The 18,599-nt window shown below is 42.8% G+C and overlaps 1 protein-coding gene across 1 annotated transcript in view; it reads right to left on the bottom strand.

Annotated features, from left to right (window-relative positions):
- BANF2 (BANF family member 2) overlaps positions 1-1,912 on the bottom strand; it is a 29,721-nt gene extending 27,809 nt beyond the window's left edge. Inside the window, 1 exon segment of the mRNA XM_036320968.1 lies at positions 1,884-1,912. Within this exon segment, the coding sequence (XP_036176861.1) occupies positions 1,884-1,912 (29 nt within the window).
- Between the last annotated feature and the right edge of the window lie 16,687 nt (positions 1,913-18,599).

Here is an 18,599-nt window from a genome sequence, read left to right as displayed (position 1 = left end):
AGTACCGAAGTTGCTGAACCCAGGTTTGGTCTGACCCCACCAGTCAGACACCTGGTGCCATTCCCACCACCTACATCACTTTTCCTTTAAACTAGTTTGAGTTTGGTTTCTAATTCAGCTTGGTTTCTAATCACCACCCCATCAATTTTACAAGGGGTATGATGAGCATCAAATGTTAAAGTAGAGGAGGTAGGGGTTGTAGAGTTTGGTGAAGAATGTGTGGGAAGCATTCGGAGATGGAGTGGGGTTGTCCCCCATGGTATGGTGTGAGCACCACAGGCCTGGAAGAAGGGACTGATCACATGGAGCGAGGTAAGACGGGGCAATGCTTAACCCAGTGTAGTGATGTATCCCTGGTGGTATTTGTGAGGCCAAACCTAAACACAGGGTCAGCCCTGACTACGTACCCTAATCCAGACTCGCTACTTCAATTGTGGTTGTGGACCTGCAGTCTTCGAATCTCCTGGAAGCTTGTTAAAAATGCAGAATCTCAGGCCACACCCAAGATTTACTGAATCAGGATCTTCATGGTAACAAGATCCCAGGTGATTCATGTACTCATCCCAGTTTGGGAAACACCACTATAGGGTTATTGATAGTCTGCAAAGGTGGCCACCACTAGTTCCTCCTGCATGTACCCTGCCCCACCCATCAGGACATGGGCAATTTCCATTCCCTTTTTTTTTATCTGGGCTCAACCTGTGACTTGCTTGGACCAACAGAAGCCAGCTGTCATAGAAAAATTCTAGCTATTGCCCAGCTGGCATGGCTCAGTGGTTGAGCGTTTACCTATGAACTAGGAGGTCGAGGTTCAATTCCCAGTCAGGGCACATGCATAGGTTGCAGGCTCTATCCCCAGTGGGGGGCATGCAGGAGGCAGCCAATCAATGATTATCTCTCATCATTGATGTTTCTATTTCTCTTTCTCCCTTCCTCTCTGAAATCAATAAGAAGATAGATACAAAAAATTCCAACTATCCTGAGACCACATGGAGATGCCACCAGAGACCCGTGAATTCTAGATGACTAAGGTCAGCCTCCTCAGACCCCCTAGTCCAGCCCAGCCCCCAGTTGAATGCAACTGAGCAAGTGACCCTCATTGATGTCACATGGAGCCGAGCCCTGCCCAAATTTCTGGCCCATAGGTACAGAGAATAAGAAACAATTTCAAGTAGGGGATATAAACGATATTAGATAACAACATAAGAAAGCTTTCTCTGAGAAGACACACTTGATATGAGGCCCTGATGTTGACCAGGGGCAAACTATAAAAAGATGAGGGGAAAAGGTGCTGCTGGCAGAAGGAACAGCAAGTGCCAAAGCTCTGAGTAGGGACTGCTTGCTGTTTGAGGCACAGACAACCAGTCTGATGGTGAATATAGAGGGAAGGAGGAAAGCTGGAATTGGGACATGAAGTCAAGAGATGAAGTCACAAAAGTCATCAGGGCTACAGCTGTTCCATCCAGTTTTTGGCCACTAGCCACATGAGGCTATTTTACATTAAACTCAAACTTAACATTAGAACTTAGTAAACTTAAAATTAGAATTCGTAAAATTAAAATTAAGTGTAATTGAAAATGCAGTTCCTCAGTCCCACTAGCCACGTCAAGTGCTCAATAGTCACATGTAACTACCACATGGGACAGCGGAGATGAGAACATCACTGTCAATGCAGAAAGTTCTATTGGCCAGCACTGGCTATGGAACAAAGAAGTGAGCCAAGGTTCAAGGTCAAACCATATGCTCTTGGCCTTGGCACTTCATTAAATCCCTGGAGGTTCCAGTTTCCTCCAGGATTAAATGAGGCTCTTCCAGCCCAAGAGCAGGTCCAAATTATCCACAGCAAGATGCCAAGTCCATGAGCAGCTAAACCGGGGTCTTACCCAGAGGTCACGTTCAAGGCCTCATCCATGGTAACTGGCAGCAAAGAGGCCTGTTTAACTGACTTCTTTGCAACCTCACTTATGCTGCCAATTTGGGGCTCCCTGACGTGAAAAAAGAACAGAGTATGGCTACTATTTCAGGGCAACATGCAGAAGGGAAATTGCTACAATTAGCCAAAGCTGATTTCGATTAGCATATTTTCTTCCTTGGCGCATAACATCTGTTGGTGTGGAAACGGCCGCTCCATCTTTCCCGTCAGTCAGGGTGAGAGTCATGGGCAATGAACCAGGCAGGCCCACAGGAAGCCCAACATCAGCCAGGAAAAAAAATCACGGAGGGGCTAAATAATAGTCCCCGAGGAAGTGGGGGAGTCACTGGCAGTTTGTCTTTAGGAAGCATCAATAGGAAAATGCTTCCTTGCACACGCTGGGAGGCAGCAGGTGCAGGTGCATTCTCTGCTTGGAGTTAGAGAGACCCACACTGACATTTAGTATTTGTGGCATCTTCACACGTTTCTGAACATCTGGAGCATCCTCATCTGAGAAATGGGGACGATGACAGCCACCTGATGGGCTGGGGCTGATTACATGAAATAATCTCTGAACACAGTTGGCGTACGAGAGGTGCTCAGTAAATGTTGGCCAAAGCATGCAATTTTGATAGGAAAATCTTGGGAAATGAAGAGAGGTGGGCGAAGGGATGTTTGATTAGCATTCAGGCTGGTTCCAATCCTGGGCCATCACTCTTTCCTTTATTCATTCAACAAATACTCATTCTGCAAATTGGCTCTGTGGCCGTAAACCACCCCCTTAGCCTGCCCTAGCCTCCTGGTTCCTACCTGGGGCCCAACAGGTCCATGAAGCTGATCACTACAGTTCTTTCCAGTTTTCCCCTCCTCACAAAGTTCACAGCCACCTGGGAGGTCTGACCCATTTGGGTTTGCACTTGGAGGATTAGCAAGGTATCAAGACCCATGTCCTACAATCCGAGATTTCGAACGGCCTTTAAAGATCTGGTGGGCCAGCTCCCAACAAGGATCCTGTCCCAGCCCTGCTGATGGATGGCACCTGGTTTGCCTGGACCCTTTCACAGGCACACTCTTGTTCCCCTTCTATCTTCAGAGTGCTCTCATGTTGGGGACCCTGGTCTCTATGTGGAGTGCATATAAATTCTAGGTTAATGCCCCTCTTAAATGTGCATCATCACCGGTGGAGCTAACCTGTTCTCGGCAGGCTTGACGGACTCTGGGTGAAGTACAGGTCTGTGTCCGCCATCACAATAAGACCAAGGAGGATGGCACAGCCTCAGGGTAGAACATTTCTCCCACCATCTACCTCGCTTCCTGCCTTAAACACTCAGAAAATGCCAGAAGCTGCTCAAAATCTTGGGTCCTCCAAAAAACCACCCCTGTGTGGGAAGTGTGCTGCGGCTGCACAGACCTGTTGGTTCTCACCGGCAGCAAAGGGCCCATCTGGATGCATGAAGCTGATGGACAGGTAGGCTGTGGGAGTGCATGATGTGGGGGAGGCTGGCTCTGCCTCCTGTGTGCCCCTGTCCCAGTCCCCTCAGACCTCTCTCAACCAATGGCTGGTGGCCCCGCTGGGAAGAGCCAGGATCCTCTCAGAAAGATGGCTTTCAGCCCTGCTTCTAGCCCCCCACCTGCTTCCATTTTGCCTGCTCTACTGGTGTTCTAATCCATCTGCCCATTTCCTAGCATGGTCACAGATCTCTTTCATTGTCCCTAAAGGGAAGGAAGAGATTTGATACACTGGGGGCCATGGGAGCTGGATATAAACAGCCAAAGAGAGAAGGCAAAGTGTAGGAGAGAAGGGGCTGTCATGCACGGTTTTGGAGGGGAGGTGGTTGCGGCATGCCTTGCAGCACCACAACGCTAGGTTGAGCGTTGACCTATGCACTAGGAGGTCAAGGTTCGATTCCCAGTCAGGGCACATGCCTAGGTTGCAGGCTCTATCCCCAGTGGGGGGCATGCAGGAGGCAGCCAATCAATGATTATCTCTCATCATTGATGTTTCTATCTCTCTCTCTGAGGAGCCTCGCTGGGCCAATGGCTGCCTGTGTCCTCGGCTGGCACTTAGAGTGATGCTCCAGTGGGTTTCCTATCTGAGAGCCTGGTCTCCCTGCCCTGAGCCTCTATCAAACGCACAATTGACCTTTGTCTAGGGAGCTGGAGCAGGTGGCAGAACGGGCGCTGAAGGTGATTAGAATATGACTTCCTGCAACCAGAAAAGCACTGGGCCAGCCCACCATTGGCTGCATTTCTTTCCACGGTTCTCAGGAAGTCTAAATACTCACCAAGAGTGCCTGGTAGGTTAGTGCTTGTCTCTGTTGCTGTGGCCCTTTAAGCCCTAGGAGGGTAAGCTTATATCCTGGGTCCAGGGGCAAGTCAGCCCCAAGATCCTGAATGGACTACATTGTGATGTCACACCACTGGGGTGGCCCCCACAAGGCCTGCTGTCACTGCTGGTATCAGGGGACTGAGAGCTCCTCCTGAACAAAGGAACACATCTGGGTACTATTCTGCCCTGGCACAGCTGGAGAAGCAATGAGAGGTGCCTGTCCTGGAAGAGACCATCAGTCAGCCTGGGAGAAACCACCCCAATGCCATATGTTCCTACCCCGGCCTGGCCTGGGTCAGTGCAGTTACACCAAGCCCACTTTCCCCACACAAATTGACTGAGGAGGGTAACCCTAACCCTTAACTTTTTCCTTTGCACATTTTCTATGATTGATTTAAAACTCCAGGGCAGACCCCTGGCTTTTCCCCTATCTCCCACCTGGTGTGTTCAGAGGGCAACTAAAAGAATTTAAATATTAGCTCAGGAAAACAAACAGGAACATAAATCAAACCCATCCTCTGTCTGTCTTTTTAGTCAAATCCAAAGCAGACACCTTTCAGGTTATCTTCTATAGTATATATGTCTGTGCTCTCCATTGGGGGCCATTGGTAATTAGGCACAGCATATATTTAATAAGCCCCCGACCTCCCCCCAAAAAGAAAAACTCATAAAAAAGGGCCAAAGTCTGAAAGGTTTCTAGAGGCTCCATTGCCTTTCTCCTCTGGTGCTTCAGGTTGGGAGAGAGAAGCATTGTAGCCAAACAGCAAATGGGCTTGGAGACTGTCCTAAAAGTTAGTCTAACATAGTGGTTTTCAAACTTCAGGGTTCATTCAAATCACCTGGAAGGCTTGTTAAAATGCAGATTCCTGAGCCTCACCCCCAGAGTTCCTGATTCAGTAGTTCTAGGGAAGGTCCCAAGAGTTTGCGTTTCTAACAAGTTCCCAACTGATGCTGCTGCTCGTCCAGGGAACACACTTTGAGAACTATTGCTTGAATACGTAAGGGGCGTTGGGCTCCTGGAAGATGCCATCAGTCAGGAGAAACCACCCCAATGTCAGTTGTTTGATCCTACATAGCACTGCCAGCTGATAGCAGTATTCTGAGGTTGCTGGAGAACTAATAGGAGCAGAGCTCCCTGAGTTCAACCAACCTGCTTTATTGAGGATCTGCTCATTGCCAGTGCTGAGCCATGTTGGGAAGGCACAGCTGATGTTGTCTGTCCCCTACCTGTAGCCTCTTGGTTTTATCACTTCAGTGTACAAATGCAACCTGACTTTCTGCTGCCAGTAACTGTGTCTCTTTGCTAGGGGACTATCTCCAGCTGCTGGAGCCCACCCTACCTGCAGTTGGTGCAGATGCAAGGTCAGGAACTAAAGTCTCCCTAAGAACAGCCTCAACTGATGGCTGTTAGCAGTTGGTGGATAAATACCCCAGCTCCCTCCTACTCAGTGTGGTAAGGGAGAGCTGTGCCCAGTACCATCTCCCAGAGGTCCTCACAAGCTGAAGTCTCAGCTGCCCACAGTAGTAACTGGCTTGATAGCACACCCTATCTTGCTGCCTTCCCTCTCCTGGCTCACTGACTCACCTGAGTTTTCTGGGATTGCCCCCCAAATAAATGAGTTGCACGGAGTCCTTGTTTCAGGGTCTGCTTTTGGGGGAACCCACACTAAGACATCATGAGTAAGGAATGGTTTTTGTCCTTGATAAGGTCACATTTAGAAGGGGCGAGACAAATAATGTCACTTTGTATGACTAGGAATTTCTGGGAACTGCTGATGAGTGTCAGGTCTCTGGGCAGGTGAAGGCGTTCTGCTGGTCCCCCTTTAAAGTGTCATGAAGGGCACCTTGAGGGAATGCAGGAGCACAGCAGATACTGTCAGAGGGAGGCGAGCAGGGAGAAGGAGCCTAGCAACCTGGCCCAAAGCCCTTTCCTTCCGCACAGGAGGGCCTGTGTGTGGTACCCGCAGGGCACTGATTTGCTATGCAAATCCTTCCTGCTTTCCACCTCTCCAGACAATTCCTTCTGAGAGAAGAATATGCAGGTGGACCTGGCACCATATAAAATATGACTCTTTTTAGGTTCAGGGGGCTGTTGAAGAGGGTCTCTGCTGGCCTAACCGGATTAATATGATTTCCTAGGTGCCCAGCTCCAGTCATGGCTGTGCCCAGCCTCATACCTACAGTTAATCCAACTCTTCCATTGCCTTCAAATGGGCCATAGTCACCCCAACGCCTCCCACATATACCTTCCCATCAGCAGCAGCAGCAGTCCTCTCAGAGTCCCTCCACACAAGCATTCAATCCAAATGACAACACTGCACAGGGCATAAAAATACTCCTCAAGCCCGGCGGGTATGGCTCGGTGGCTGAGCATCGACCTAGGAACCAGGAGGTCACAGTTCGATTCCGGTCAGGGCACATGCCAAGTGTGAGGCATGTAGGAGGCAGCCAATCAATGATTCTCTCTCGTCATTGAGGTTTCTTTCTCCCTCTCCCTTCCTCTCTGAAATCAATAAAAATATATTTAAAAAAAATACTCCTCAAATCAAGTTCCCACCCCCCTTCAAGCAGATCCTTCATGTTCAGAAATTCTGAAACTGCCACTGAATGGACCTAATTGCCACTTGGCTAGACACTTTCACAGATCAGTCTTAGGGGGCAAAGCACTCCAAAGTTCTTTCCTTACATTTCAACTTGGTTAGAAGGAGAGTGAAGCCTATTGTAGTGGAGCATTATGTCAATAGCAGCACTAACCTTTTCAGCATTGCCCAGAACTCGAAAAATAACTGGCTACAATACAGCCATTAGCTCTTCTCTCAATAAAAGGATCACATACATGAATGGGACCAATTTTGACAGAGCTCAGGCAGAGCTAAGAGAGTAAAAGGCTTGTGCCTTCAAAGATAGAGTCTCATGTCCACTTCATATTTTACACTCCCAAAGCCACAAAAATGCATCTGATCCAATCATTTTACACTTGTGATTAATTTAAATGAATTGATCTAAAATACTGTTTTATATAGAAATATTTCTAAATAACTATTTAGAAATCTGTGCACTTGTGTCAATTTCAGCATTATTTAGAATTGTGGGAAATTGGAAATAAGTTAAATGCCTAATAGAGGAATGATTAAATAAATTGTAGAGAATTACCTTGTTGGAATATTAGGAGCCATAAATGTAATGGTCATGAAGACTACAGGGTAACAGGGAAGAATGGTGAGATTAAGGGTAAATTTAAAAAAAACAGAGAATACACATAATTACAACTCTGAATTGCCTGTGAAAAATGCCCATCAGCATTAATGATCAGGACAATACAAATTAAAACCACCACACACTCACAAAAATGGATAAAATAAAAAAGAGCAGCAGTACTGTGTGTCAGTGAGGTTGTGGAGTAAGCTGAACTCCCATACACTGTGAAACAGTACAACCACTTTGGAAAATTGTTTGGACTTTTCTGTAAAGTTAATCATACAGATCTTCTACTCTATGACCCAGCAATTCTACTTCCAGGTACTTACCTAAGAAAAATGAAAATATATCCATGATTATACAAGAATGTTCATAGTTACCTTATTCATAACATCTCCAAACCAGAAAGAATCCAAATGTTCATTAATAGGTGAATGAATAAAAAAATTCTTATATATTCTTATACGGGAATACTAATTAGCAATGAAAAGGAACAAATGACTGGTTCATGCAGGATAACATGATAAAGCTCAAAAACAGACTGAGCAACAGGGGCCTGAGACAAATGAGCATATACTTTTGATTCTATTTATATGAAGTTTTGGAACAGGCAAAAGTACTGTAAAGGCTAAGGCTGAAGAAATAAGTTCAGTGATTGCCTGGAGGAGGAGGCCAATGGGACAATGGAATTTTGTGGGGTAAAGATGTTCTAGATCTATAGCACAGCAGTGACTACCCTGGTGCACACATATGTCAAAACTCATTGACCTACACACCTAAAATGTGTCAATTTTAAAGCAGGTAAATTCTACTTCAATAAAGGTGAGACTACATATATATGTGTGTGTTTTTATGGTATGTGTATATATGACGTATAATAAACACACATATATATTTACATACATATATATGTAAATACACACACACATTGCTTGCTTAGGGGAAAAATCCAGACAGAAATATACTAAAATGTGAAAAGTGGTTGTGTTTCATGAATGAGGTTATAGATATTTTTTTCTCTTCCTAGATTTGCCAAAATTTTGCCTGTATGGTTCTATTTTTATATAATAAAATAACAAATTTTCATTTAAAAAAAAATCTCAAGTTGCTGGAGGCAAGCACCTGTGGTGGTCTACAACACTCCAGGTTTTATTGTATGTTTGTGTGATGAAGTCCTATGGATTTTTTTTTCTTGTACATCCACCAATCTAAAATTTAAAACCAGGCTCAAATCTCACATCCCCTACTAAGTCATCCATAATGTCTTTGCCCAAAATCAATATTGTCTAAAATCATCCACCCTTTTCTCACATACAGTCTAACCTCAGTTCTCCATCGTCTCCCATCTGGAACAATTTAGTTCTCGACCAAACTGTTTATGGAAAAAATGCCTCAGTTGTTCCCGACCTGACAACCTTTTCATGCTGATACCTATATGATCAGTCCTGCGTCTCAGGCAACAGAGGAGAGAATGCGTGAATACGAGTCAGTTTCCGATAAACTTTTAGTTGTTAACATCTTAGGAAACTGTGCTATGAATATTTTTTTTTTGCGTTGTTGCTGCTTATTATTATTGAATACCTACAGTAAGTCACCATGGGTCCTAAGAAGGTTAGTGATAACAGCAAAGTGAAAAGGAAAGTTGTGAGAACAATGATAGAGCTTAAAAAAGAAATAATTGCAACATATGATAGAAGTGTTCATGTGTCTGATCTGACTACTGAGTATGGCCTGCCGAAATAGATAAGTAGCACAATTTTAAAATATAAAAAGGCCATCAAGAATGCTGATTTTGATGAAACAACGATCACAGGCAATTGAATTTCTTTTTCTTTTTGTTAAATTTTCATTTACATTTCATGTCCTTTTTGTTTTTAAAGTGTTTATTTATAGATTAAACAGTGCATTAGACATGCACTATACATAAGAAAGGTTAAAACAGGAAATCATCTGGGGGTCTGGAACAGATTAATTCAACTTACATTATTTCTAATGGGGAAAAAATGATTTGATTTTCAAACAAATCACTTCTCAAACAAACAGCCTTCTGGAACAACTTAAGTTTGAGAACCGAGGTTTCACTGTATTATATCTCTTTAACCACATCATGTGCTCTCCAAGGGCTGGAATAATATCCTTATTCTTTGTATTCCCAACAGCCTCTAGCATAGGAAAGGCACAGAAATTTGGAGAAAATAGACTGAGCTGGCATAGGGTCAGGTCACTGTGTACAGTGACACGGGCTGTGCATTGCACAAACTCTAGGCAAAGACATGCACGGCTCCCCTGCGGCACAGATAGCATCCTCTGGAGTTATACCAACATAGTCCTTGGTCAGAGTCCCACCACTTCCTAGTTTTGTGATCTTGAGCCCCCTTTCCTTATTTACGTAACAGGGTTTTCTGGAATGACTAAATTGAGATAGCGTGTGTTCAAAGCCTTCTGCAACTAGAACACACTTTACATTGTTAGTTGTGATGTTTCTCATAATAAATCTGGTCCCTGCCTTTCTTTACCCTTTACTTACTCACCAGCTTTCACTCAGTTTCCTAAAAACTGTCAAACATGTTCCTGCCTCAGGGCCTTTGCACATGCTGTTACCTCTGCTTAGAAGACTATTGTGCCCACCCACATCTTCCCTCAGCTAGTTCCTTTGGGTAATGCAGATTTCCATTCCAGTGTCACTGGAGGCTTAACCTAAGCATCCTAACATAGCTTCCTCCCCACTATCATTTTCAATCTCATCTCCCTGTGTTACTAGTACCTGAAATTATTTTGTGCAGAAAGTATATGTCTATTTTGTTTGCTGCTGTATCTCCAGCCCCTGGAGTATACTTGGTGCTCAAAAATAGTTTACTGAATGAACAAATACTTATTGATAATGAGGTGACACTATTTATTCAGTTCAGTCTGCCAACTGTTTTCCAAAAACAAGAGACTGTGAGGCAAACACCACTTGTTCCCACCTCTGCTGAAAGGGGGAACCCACCCCAGGGGCCGAAGGAATCTGCCCGAGACGTGCTTGGCAGCCACGGGTCCAAACATTTGCCACTGACGCTGCGCTGGGTAAGGCTCCAAGTCAGCCACCGTGTGGTGAGGACGCGGGGAATAAGGAGAGCATTGTACTGCCCACAGAGATGGAGGCTCTGAGAAGGGCCCAGGGAAAGTACCTCCCTCCGACGGGGCACACCTCTTCCAGCCAGGTGCTTTGTTCCTGTCTCTTTTCCTCCTTTCTTTTCCGGACCGTTAGCGATGAAATCAGGCCAATCAGCCTTACCTTTGTTCCTCGTGGCTCTCAATGTGGGGTTTCTTTAAAGTTCTGCTGCCTCGGAAGAAGCCCTGCCAGCGCCACAGTGGAATTTTCTAATCCATGCCAAAGATGGAGCTCATTAATTTTCCTGCCTGAAAGAAAGAAAACACTTCTTTTTAGGACCTGGCGTGCTCAGTGCTCTGCTGAAGGAGAGTGAGGCCTCTCTGCGAGGAAGATTAATCCAGGTTTTTAGGTGGGTCATTCAGGGAAAACCCAGCACATTGCAAAGGGCTCAAAGGCCTTTGAGGCCCCTGAGCATTATTCACATCCCAGGCCCAGGGCTGTCCCTGAGCTGAGGGCCGGGTGGGGCTGCTCAGAGACTTGAGCAGAGGCAGGAATGCACCTCCATCTCCCCTTCAAGTGTCTACCCAGTACATTTCCAGAAAGTTCTTCTGCCTTCTCTCTCCCTTCCTTCCTCTGTTGAAGTGTGCATGACTTCTGGAGCGGGTCACACCTGAGGCCCTGCTTTCGAACTGGTCATCAGGTGGGCCACCCCCAGTGCCTGGACCTGACACCACCAGGTAAATAGCCAGAGCCTTTTTACACAGTGGGAAATAAGGTCACACTTTATTTTCTATTAAAACAAACAATGTGTATTTATTAATAGGAACTAATGTAGAAAGGAAAAAGTGAAAAATATCCCATGGGGCAGTTGGGACTTCAGGTGATTGTCTACATTTTTCTTGATACTTTTTCCTGTATTATCTGTGTTATGTGTTCATATACGTCACTCTTACGTCATAAAAATAACAAGGAAAAGGTTTCCGCTTTTAGAAAATCTGCCTTTGTGGATATATTTTGGAGAAGAATGCAAAATTCACATGGATCTTTAATTTATACCTAATGCCTTCCTGATACAGATGGTGTTGAAGCCGGAGACCTCCATCCTCATTATCCACTTTCACTCTCCCCTATCACTAGAGGCATTTTGGTGAAAATGTTTAAGGAGCATAGCATGCTAAGTCAGTAAAACTTGAGTGTGAATTAGTCTACTTTACCACCTCTCTCTCTCTCTCTCTCTCTCTTTCTCTCTCTCTCATATGCATACACAAGCATGTACACATACACACACACACACACACACGCACACCCCTGAGATAACACCTAGAACTCTGTATGTCTGTAAACTCACAATGAAATGGCACTGTAAGAAGGCAGGAAAGTTGCCTAAATTAAGCTGGCTAACTGAATTCTGCCCAGGCCTGGATTTTCCTTTTTTTTTTTTTTTTTTTTTTTTTAATCCTCACCTGATGATATTTTTTCCATTGATTGTTTCCCCATTGACTTTTTTAGAGAGAGTGGAGTTATGGGGGGTGAAGAGAGAGAAACATCAATGTGAGAGAGACATATCAATTGGTTGTCTCCTGCCTGCGCCCTCTACCCAGGCTGGGGATAGAGGCTGCAACTGAGGGACATGTCCTTGACTGGGAATAGAACCCAGCACCCCTCAGTCCTCAGGGCGACACTCTAAGTGTGGAGCCAAATTGGCCAGGGCAGGACTGGATTTTTCTGACCACAGTGACCAACAGCAATCTGAAGAGTGTCAATGGGATTACCAGCTAAGTTTTCAATCTCTCCAAATAGAAATTTTCTGCAGCACACATTCAGATTGGAGATTGGAGGGTTTTGTGAGCCGAGACAGTCTGCTTGATCTATTAGCTGGTTGTAGGGCCTGCCAGGCCAAAGGCAGAAAGCTGGACTCAATCACCCTACCAGTCCTTTCCGGATTTTATTATACTTTCTTTTTTGCTTCTGGTTTAAAGATTCTCTTCAAAACTCTCACTAATGATGTTTTCAAGCCGATTAACAGGGTTTGAGAAGAGCACAGGATGATTAAGTGGTTGAGGAAAAGACATGGAAGAAAGCTTTAAAAAAAAAAAAAGAAAGAAAGAAAGTTTTAAGGAGCTGCAGTTTTTAAGTCTGGAGGAAAGAACCCAGAGGAGGGGATAGAATAATGATTTTGAAGAGCCAGGCACTTACTAACACACTCTGTGAACACTTAGCAGAGTACACAGTGAGGTAGGAGTGATTTAGGACAGACGCAAGAAAGGAGTTCCTGAAGCTAAAAGCAGCTCATTGCAAAACTGGAAATCACAAGGAATTCAGAAGAAAAACACAAGACTCAGACCTTTTACAAATGTGTATCATTATTGAGAAGTTATAATTCCTGCACACAGAATCTACCAGCAAACTCTGGTGCCCAGTTGTGTCGCAGCAGCCTCTAAAGCAGCGGTTCTCAACCTGTGGGTCGCGACCCCTTTGGCAGTCGAACGACCCTTTCACAGGGGTCGCCTACGACCATCCTGCATATCAAATATTTACATTATGATTCATAACAGTGGCAACATTACAGTTATGAAGTAGCAACGAAAATAATTTTATGGTTGGGTCACAACATGAGGAACTGGATTTAAAGGGCCAGAAGGTTGAGAACCACTGCTAAAGGAATGAGGTGATGGGGAGAAAATGTATTCAGAGACTTGGTGGAGGAAGCAGTTCTGTGGGTTCTTCAAGGACAGAGAAAAAGCAAGTTCAATCCAACATTGTGCCCCCACCAACAAGAGGGTGCCTGGCAAACTTAGTGCTCAGTTCCAGAACGAATGACCCAAGGCAGGCCTTGAGAGACGGCTCACAGTAGGGGAGAGTGTGCTTTGGGCAGAAGCACACAGTGGGCATAGATGGGAATAGGTGGAAACTGTAAGGGGAGGGGGAGTACCAGGCTATGGATGCCACAAAAGTCAGGGGGAGAAATGAAGATTTGATGTGACGGGAAATCATTTCATGCTCCTGAAGGGGAGGCAAGATGAAGTGGAAATAGTGGTTTTAAAATGTTAGGTTTGCTAAAAGTGAGCTGCCATTAGCAAGCAACCATAACAATTGGTAATTTGGGTTCACCTATCTTCTTTGTGTAAGTTTTCTTTTTCTTTTGGCAATTACTATAACCTATCTATAGAGATTTTTTCAAAAATATATTTTATTGATTTTTTACAGAGAGGAAGGGAGAGAGATACAGAGTTAGAAACATCGATGAGAGAGAAACATCGATCAGCTGCCTCCTGCACATCTCCCACTGGGGATATGCCCACAACCCAGGTACATGCCCCTGACTGGAATCGAACCTGGGACCTTTCAGTCCGCAGGCCGACGCTCTATCCACTGAGCCAAACCAGTTTCGGCAAGATTTTCTAAAAAGTTTTGTTGGGCCTATTTTTTTTTAATTAAACTTATTGTGGTGACATTGGTTAATAAGATCATATAGGTTTCAAGTGTATATTTCTATGATACATGATCTGTATATTGCATTGTGTGCCCACCACCCAAAGTCAAATCATCTTCTGTCACCACAAATTTGGCCCCTTTTACCCTATACTACCCCTACCATCTGGTAACCACTATACTGTTTTCTGTGTCTATACATTTTAGTTTTATATCCCATATGAGGAAATCATACGGTTCTTAGCTTTTTCTGACTGATTTCACTTAGCGTATTATTCTCAAGGTCCATCCATGTTGTCACAAGTGGCAGTATTTCATCTTTTCTTATGGCTGAGTAGTATTTCATAGTAAATATGTTCCACATCTTCTTTATCCAATCCTCTATTTTAAGGACACTTGACTGTCTCCTTGTCTTGACCACTGTAAATAATGCTGTAATGAACACAGGGTGCATATATCCTTGCGAATAAACGTTGTTGAGTTTTTCAGCTGGATACCCAGAAGAGGGATTGCTGGGTCATATAGTAACTCTATTCTTAATCTTTTGAGGAACCTCCATACTGTTTCCATAGTGGCTGTACCAGTTTGCATTCTCACCAGCAGTCAATGAAATTTCCTTTTCTCTCCACAGCCTCTCCAACATTTGTTGTTACCTGTCTTATTGCTAATAGCCATTCTAATAGGTGTGAGGTGGTAGCTCATTGTGGTTTTGATATTCATTTCTCTAATAGCTAGGTAAGTTGAGCATCTTTTCAGATATCTGTTGTCCATTTGTATGTCTTCTTCAGAGAAGTGTCTGCTCACACCCTTTGCCTATTTTTTAATTGGATTGTTTATTTGGTGTTGAATTGTTTGAGTTCTTTATATATTTTGGATATAAACCCCTGCTAGAGCTGTTGTTTGCAAATATCATCTCCCATTTGGTTGGTTGCCTTTTTGTTTTCTTGTCAGTTCCTTTTGCTGTGAAGAAGCCTTTTAGTTTGATATAGTCCCATTTATAGTTCATTTATTTTTGCCTTTACTTCCCTTGTCTTTGGGGTCAAATTCATAAAATGTTCTTTACTACCAACATCCATAAGTTTAGTACCTATGTTTTCCTCTATGTAATTTATTGTTTTAGATCTTATATTTAGGTCTTTGATCCTAAATCTATTGAACTAATTTTGTACATGAGAACAAACTGTAATCTAGTTTTATTCTTTTGCATGTGGCTTTCCAGTTTTCCTAGCACATGTACTGAACAGGCTTTCTTTTCTCCATTGTGTGTTTTTGGTTCCTTTGTCAAAAATTATTTGCCCATATATATGTGGTTTTATTTCTGGGCTCTCAATTCTGTTCCATTGGTCTGTGTGTCTGTTTATTTTGCCAATACCATGCTGTTTTGATTATTGTAGTTCTGTAGTATAATTTGAAGTCAGGTAGTATGATATCCCTGGCTTCATTCTTTTTTCTCAGGATTGTTTTGGTTATTTAGGGTCTTTTGTGGTTCCAAGAAAATCTGATTATTTTTTGGTTCTAGTTCTTTAAAAAATGACATTAGGATTTTGGTGGGGATTGCATTAAATCTATATAATGTTTTGGGTAATATGGACATTTTATTTATTTATGTAGTTAGTTATTTTTAAATGTTTTTATTTTTTTGTTAATACTCACCTGAGGATATTTTCCCATTGATTTTTAGAGAGAGTGGAAGAGAGGAGAAGAGAAACAGAGAGAGAAACATCGATGTGACAAAGACACATTGATTGGTTGCCTCCTGCATGAGCCCCGATGAGGGCTGGAGATTGAGCCTGTAACCGAGGTACGTGCCTTTGACTGCAATTGAATCCAGGACCCTTCAGTCCATGGGCTGACACGCTATCCACTGAGCCAAACCAGCTAAGGTGGTACTTCCCTTCTAAATCCTTTTTGTTGAGTGTTTTAATCATAAATGGATGTTGTATCGTATCAAATACTTTTTATGCATCTATTGATAAGATCATATGATTTTATCCTTTGTTTTATTAATATGATATATTATATTGATCGATTTGCATTCGTTGAAAAGTGATTTTTCTTTAAGTGTATAACAACATTACTCTGATTTTGAGTAACAATACTGCAGAATTTAAATTGTCTGGAAAATCAGAGGTCCTCTGCTCTAGATTTTGCAAATGCATACAAGAAATGTGCTGGCTGTAGAGTAGAACGATCTACATTTCTGTTTAAAACCTTTAAACCATAAATTAGTGTTCAAAGGAGCTCAAAGGGCCTTGTATTCATGCACTCATTTGTTCATTCATTCAGGAAATATGTATGAGTTTTGGACCAATATTGTTGTTGCTCTGCTCACATCTCCTCTGCCATCCCTGTGCATATCAGCAGCCTCTGATTTTAATTACCAGCAACCTTCTTCCCCACAGCTTTCTCTGGGGTGTGGGCTGGAAATGCCAGGAGCCTTTGACCAGTGATGGATACGAGTTGGTGAATAAGTACTCTGGCTTCCTCTTTTCTCAGTTTGGGTAACCCTGAGGCATACTTGACACTGTTTCCCAGAGTTCCTCAATGGATTAGGCTTCAGCTGTCCACGGTGGAACTTGTTGATGATGCACTGTTCGTTGGCTGTCTTTCCTTCCTTGTCTCATGTCTTGACTTCCTTCCTGGTGATTCCAGGGATCACCTTCCAAATAAACTGGCTTTACTCAAATCTTTCTCTCAAGGTCTTTATTGGAGGAGATCCAACCTAAGGTGAATTTTTACCAGAATCAAGGCATTGAGCTATGTGTTCAGGGAACATAATGATGCATCAGATAGAGCCACTGACCCCCAAGTCCAAAGTCAGACAGGGACTGAGACGTGTGCAGAAATGTCAACATGAACATGTACAATATTTCATTTTTGTAACCCTGTTGCGCTCCTGTACCCTTTCTCTCTCCCTCTCTCTCTCTCTCTCTCTCTCTCTCTCTCTCTCTCTCTCTCTCTCTCTCACACACACACACACACACACACACACACACACACACACACACTCCACTCTGGTTCAGAAGAGTATTACATTCAATTAAAATTTAATAATATAAACTTACAATGAAATAGATTATGTTAAAAACAAAAATAATAAATACTCAATCTATAACCCCAAGTTATTTGAATATATTTTACTGTCATATATCCCTTGAGAATACTTGCAAGATTATCTATATAGTATATAATGTTATATTCCTGCAAATTTCTCTTTACCTTAGTGTTTGAAATCAACTATGATGGGAGTGTTTACACCATAGAAATTGGCAAATGCTACAAATTAGGAAATCCCCCCCCCCCCCAATCTCCCACCTCAAATAGCCAATTGTTAAATATTTACTACCACGTCAAATATATCTTGCCTGGAATTTTGCAAAAGCCTACTAACTGATCCCGGGAGCCTCCATTACACCACTCTAACTATTCTTTACACCACTGCTAATGTAATCGCCTAAAATGTAAATCATATGATATCTGTCCTTCTCTGACATTTCTCTTAGCATAATACCCTGTAGGTCCATCCATGTTGTTGCAAATGGCAAGATTTTGTTTTTTGTTTTTTATGGCTCAGTAATATTCCATTGTATAGGGTGTCCCAAAATTCATGCAAGATTGCAAATCTTGCGTGAATTTTGGGACACCCTATATATACATATCACATCTTCTTTATACATTCATCTATTGATGGATACCTAGGTTGCTTCCATATCTTGGCTATTGTAAATAATGCTACCATGAACATAGGGGTGTATATGTCTTTCTGATTTAGTGTTTTCATATGATTTCACTTCTATGTGGAATCTAAAAAGCAAAACAAAACAGAAATAGACTCATAGACATCAAGAACAAACTGACGGTGGTTGGAGAGGAAGGAGGGGGAGGACAAAAGGTAAAGGGAGTTAAGAGGCACACAGTTGATCTGAGCGTTAAGTAATTTTACTTATTTATAGGACATCTTGAATAATGCCTGGCATCTAAGACCTAAAAATGCTATATATTGTTATGATGCTTTTTTTCCCTGTGTGACATTTTATTCTGTTTACCATTTATCATCCTTTCAGAGTTGATAAAGCAAAACTTCTTTTTACATCATAAGATACAACATATTCTCATCTTTCTGCCTAGTCTTTTAAAATAATATTTGCAATTTAGAAATAGAAAGCAAAGTACTGTCACCCTAGCTGGTGTTGTTCAATGGTCAGAGCATTGGCCCGAGCACTGAAGGGTTGTGAGTTCAATTCCTGGTCAAGGGCACGTACCTGGATTGCATGATCCCTGACCAGTTGGTGTGGGTGCAGGAGGCAATCTATATGTTTCTCTCTTACATTGATACCTCTCTCTCTCATCTCTCTTTCTATCTCTCTCCCTCCCTCCCTCCCTTGCACTCTCTCTAAAAATCAATGAAAAAAATATCCTTGGGTGAGGGTTAATAATAACAAAAAGAAACCTACTAGGTAATTATTCTTGTATGTTTAGTTTTCCCTAATAAAATAGCTTTGTTTTAAAACCCAATATATTCTTTGAATCAGGCTGATTGAATTATAATTTGCTTAAAAACTAAATTCACTCATATATATATATATATATATATATACATATATATATATGATTGATTTCAGAGAGGAAGGGAG

This window comes from Myotis myotis, unplaced genomic scaffold, assembly GCF_014108235.1.
Source record: "Myotis myotis isolate mMyoMyo1 unplaced genomic scaffold, mMyoMyo1.p scaffold_m19_p_9, whole genome shotgun sequence".
NCBI lineage: Eukaryota > Metazoa > Chordata > Mammalia > Chiroptera > Vespertilionidae > Myotis > Myotis myotis.
Note: the sequence above shows the minus strand (reverse complement) of the source record. Positions and strands in the feature narration are given on the sequence as shown.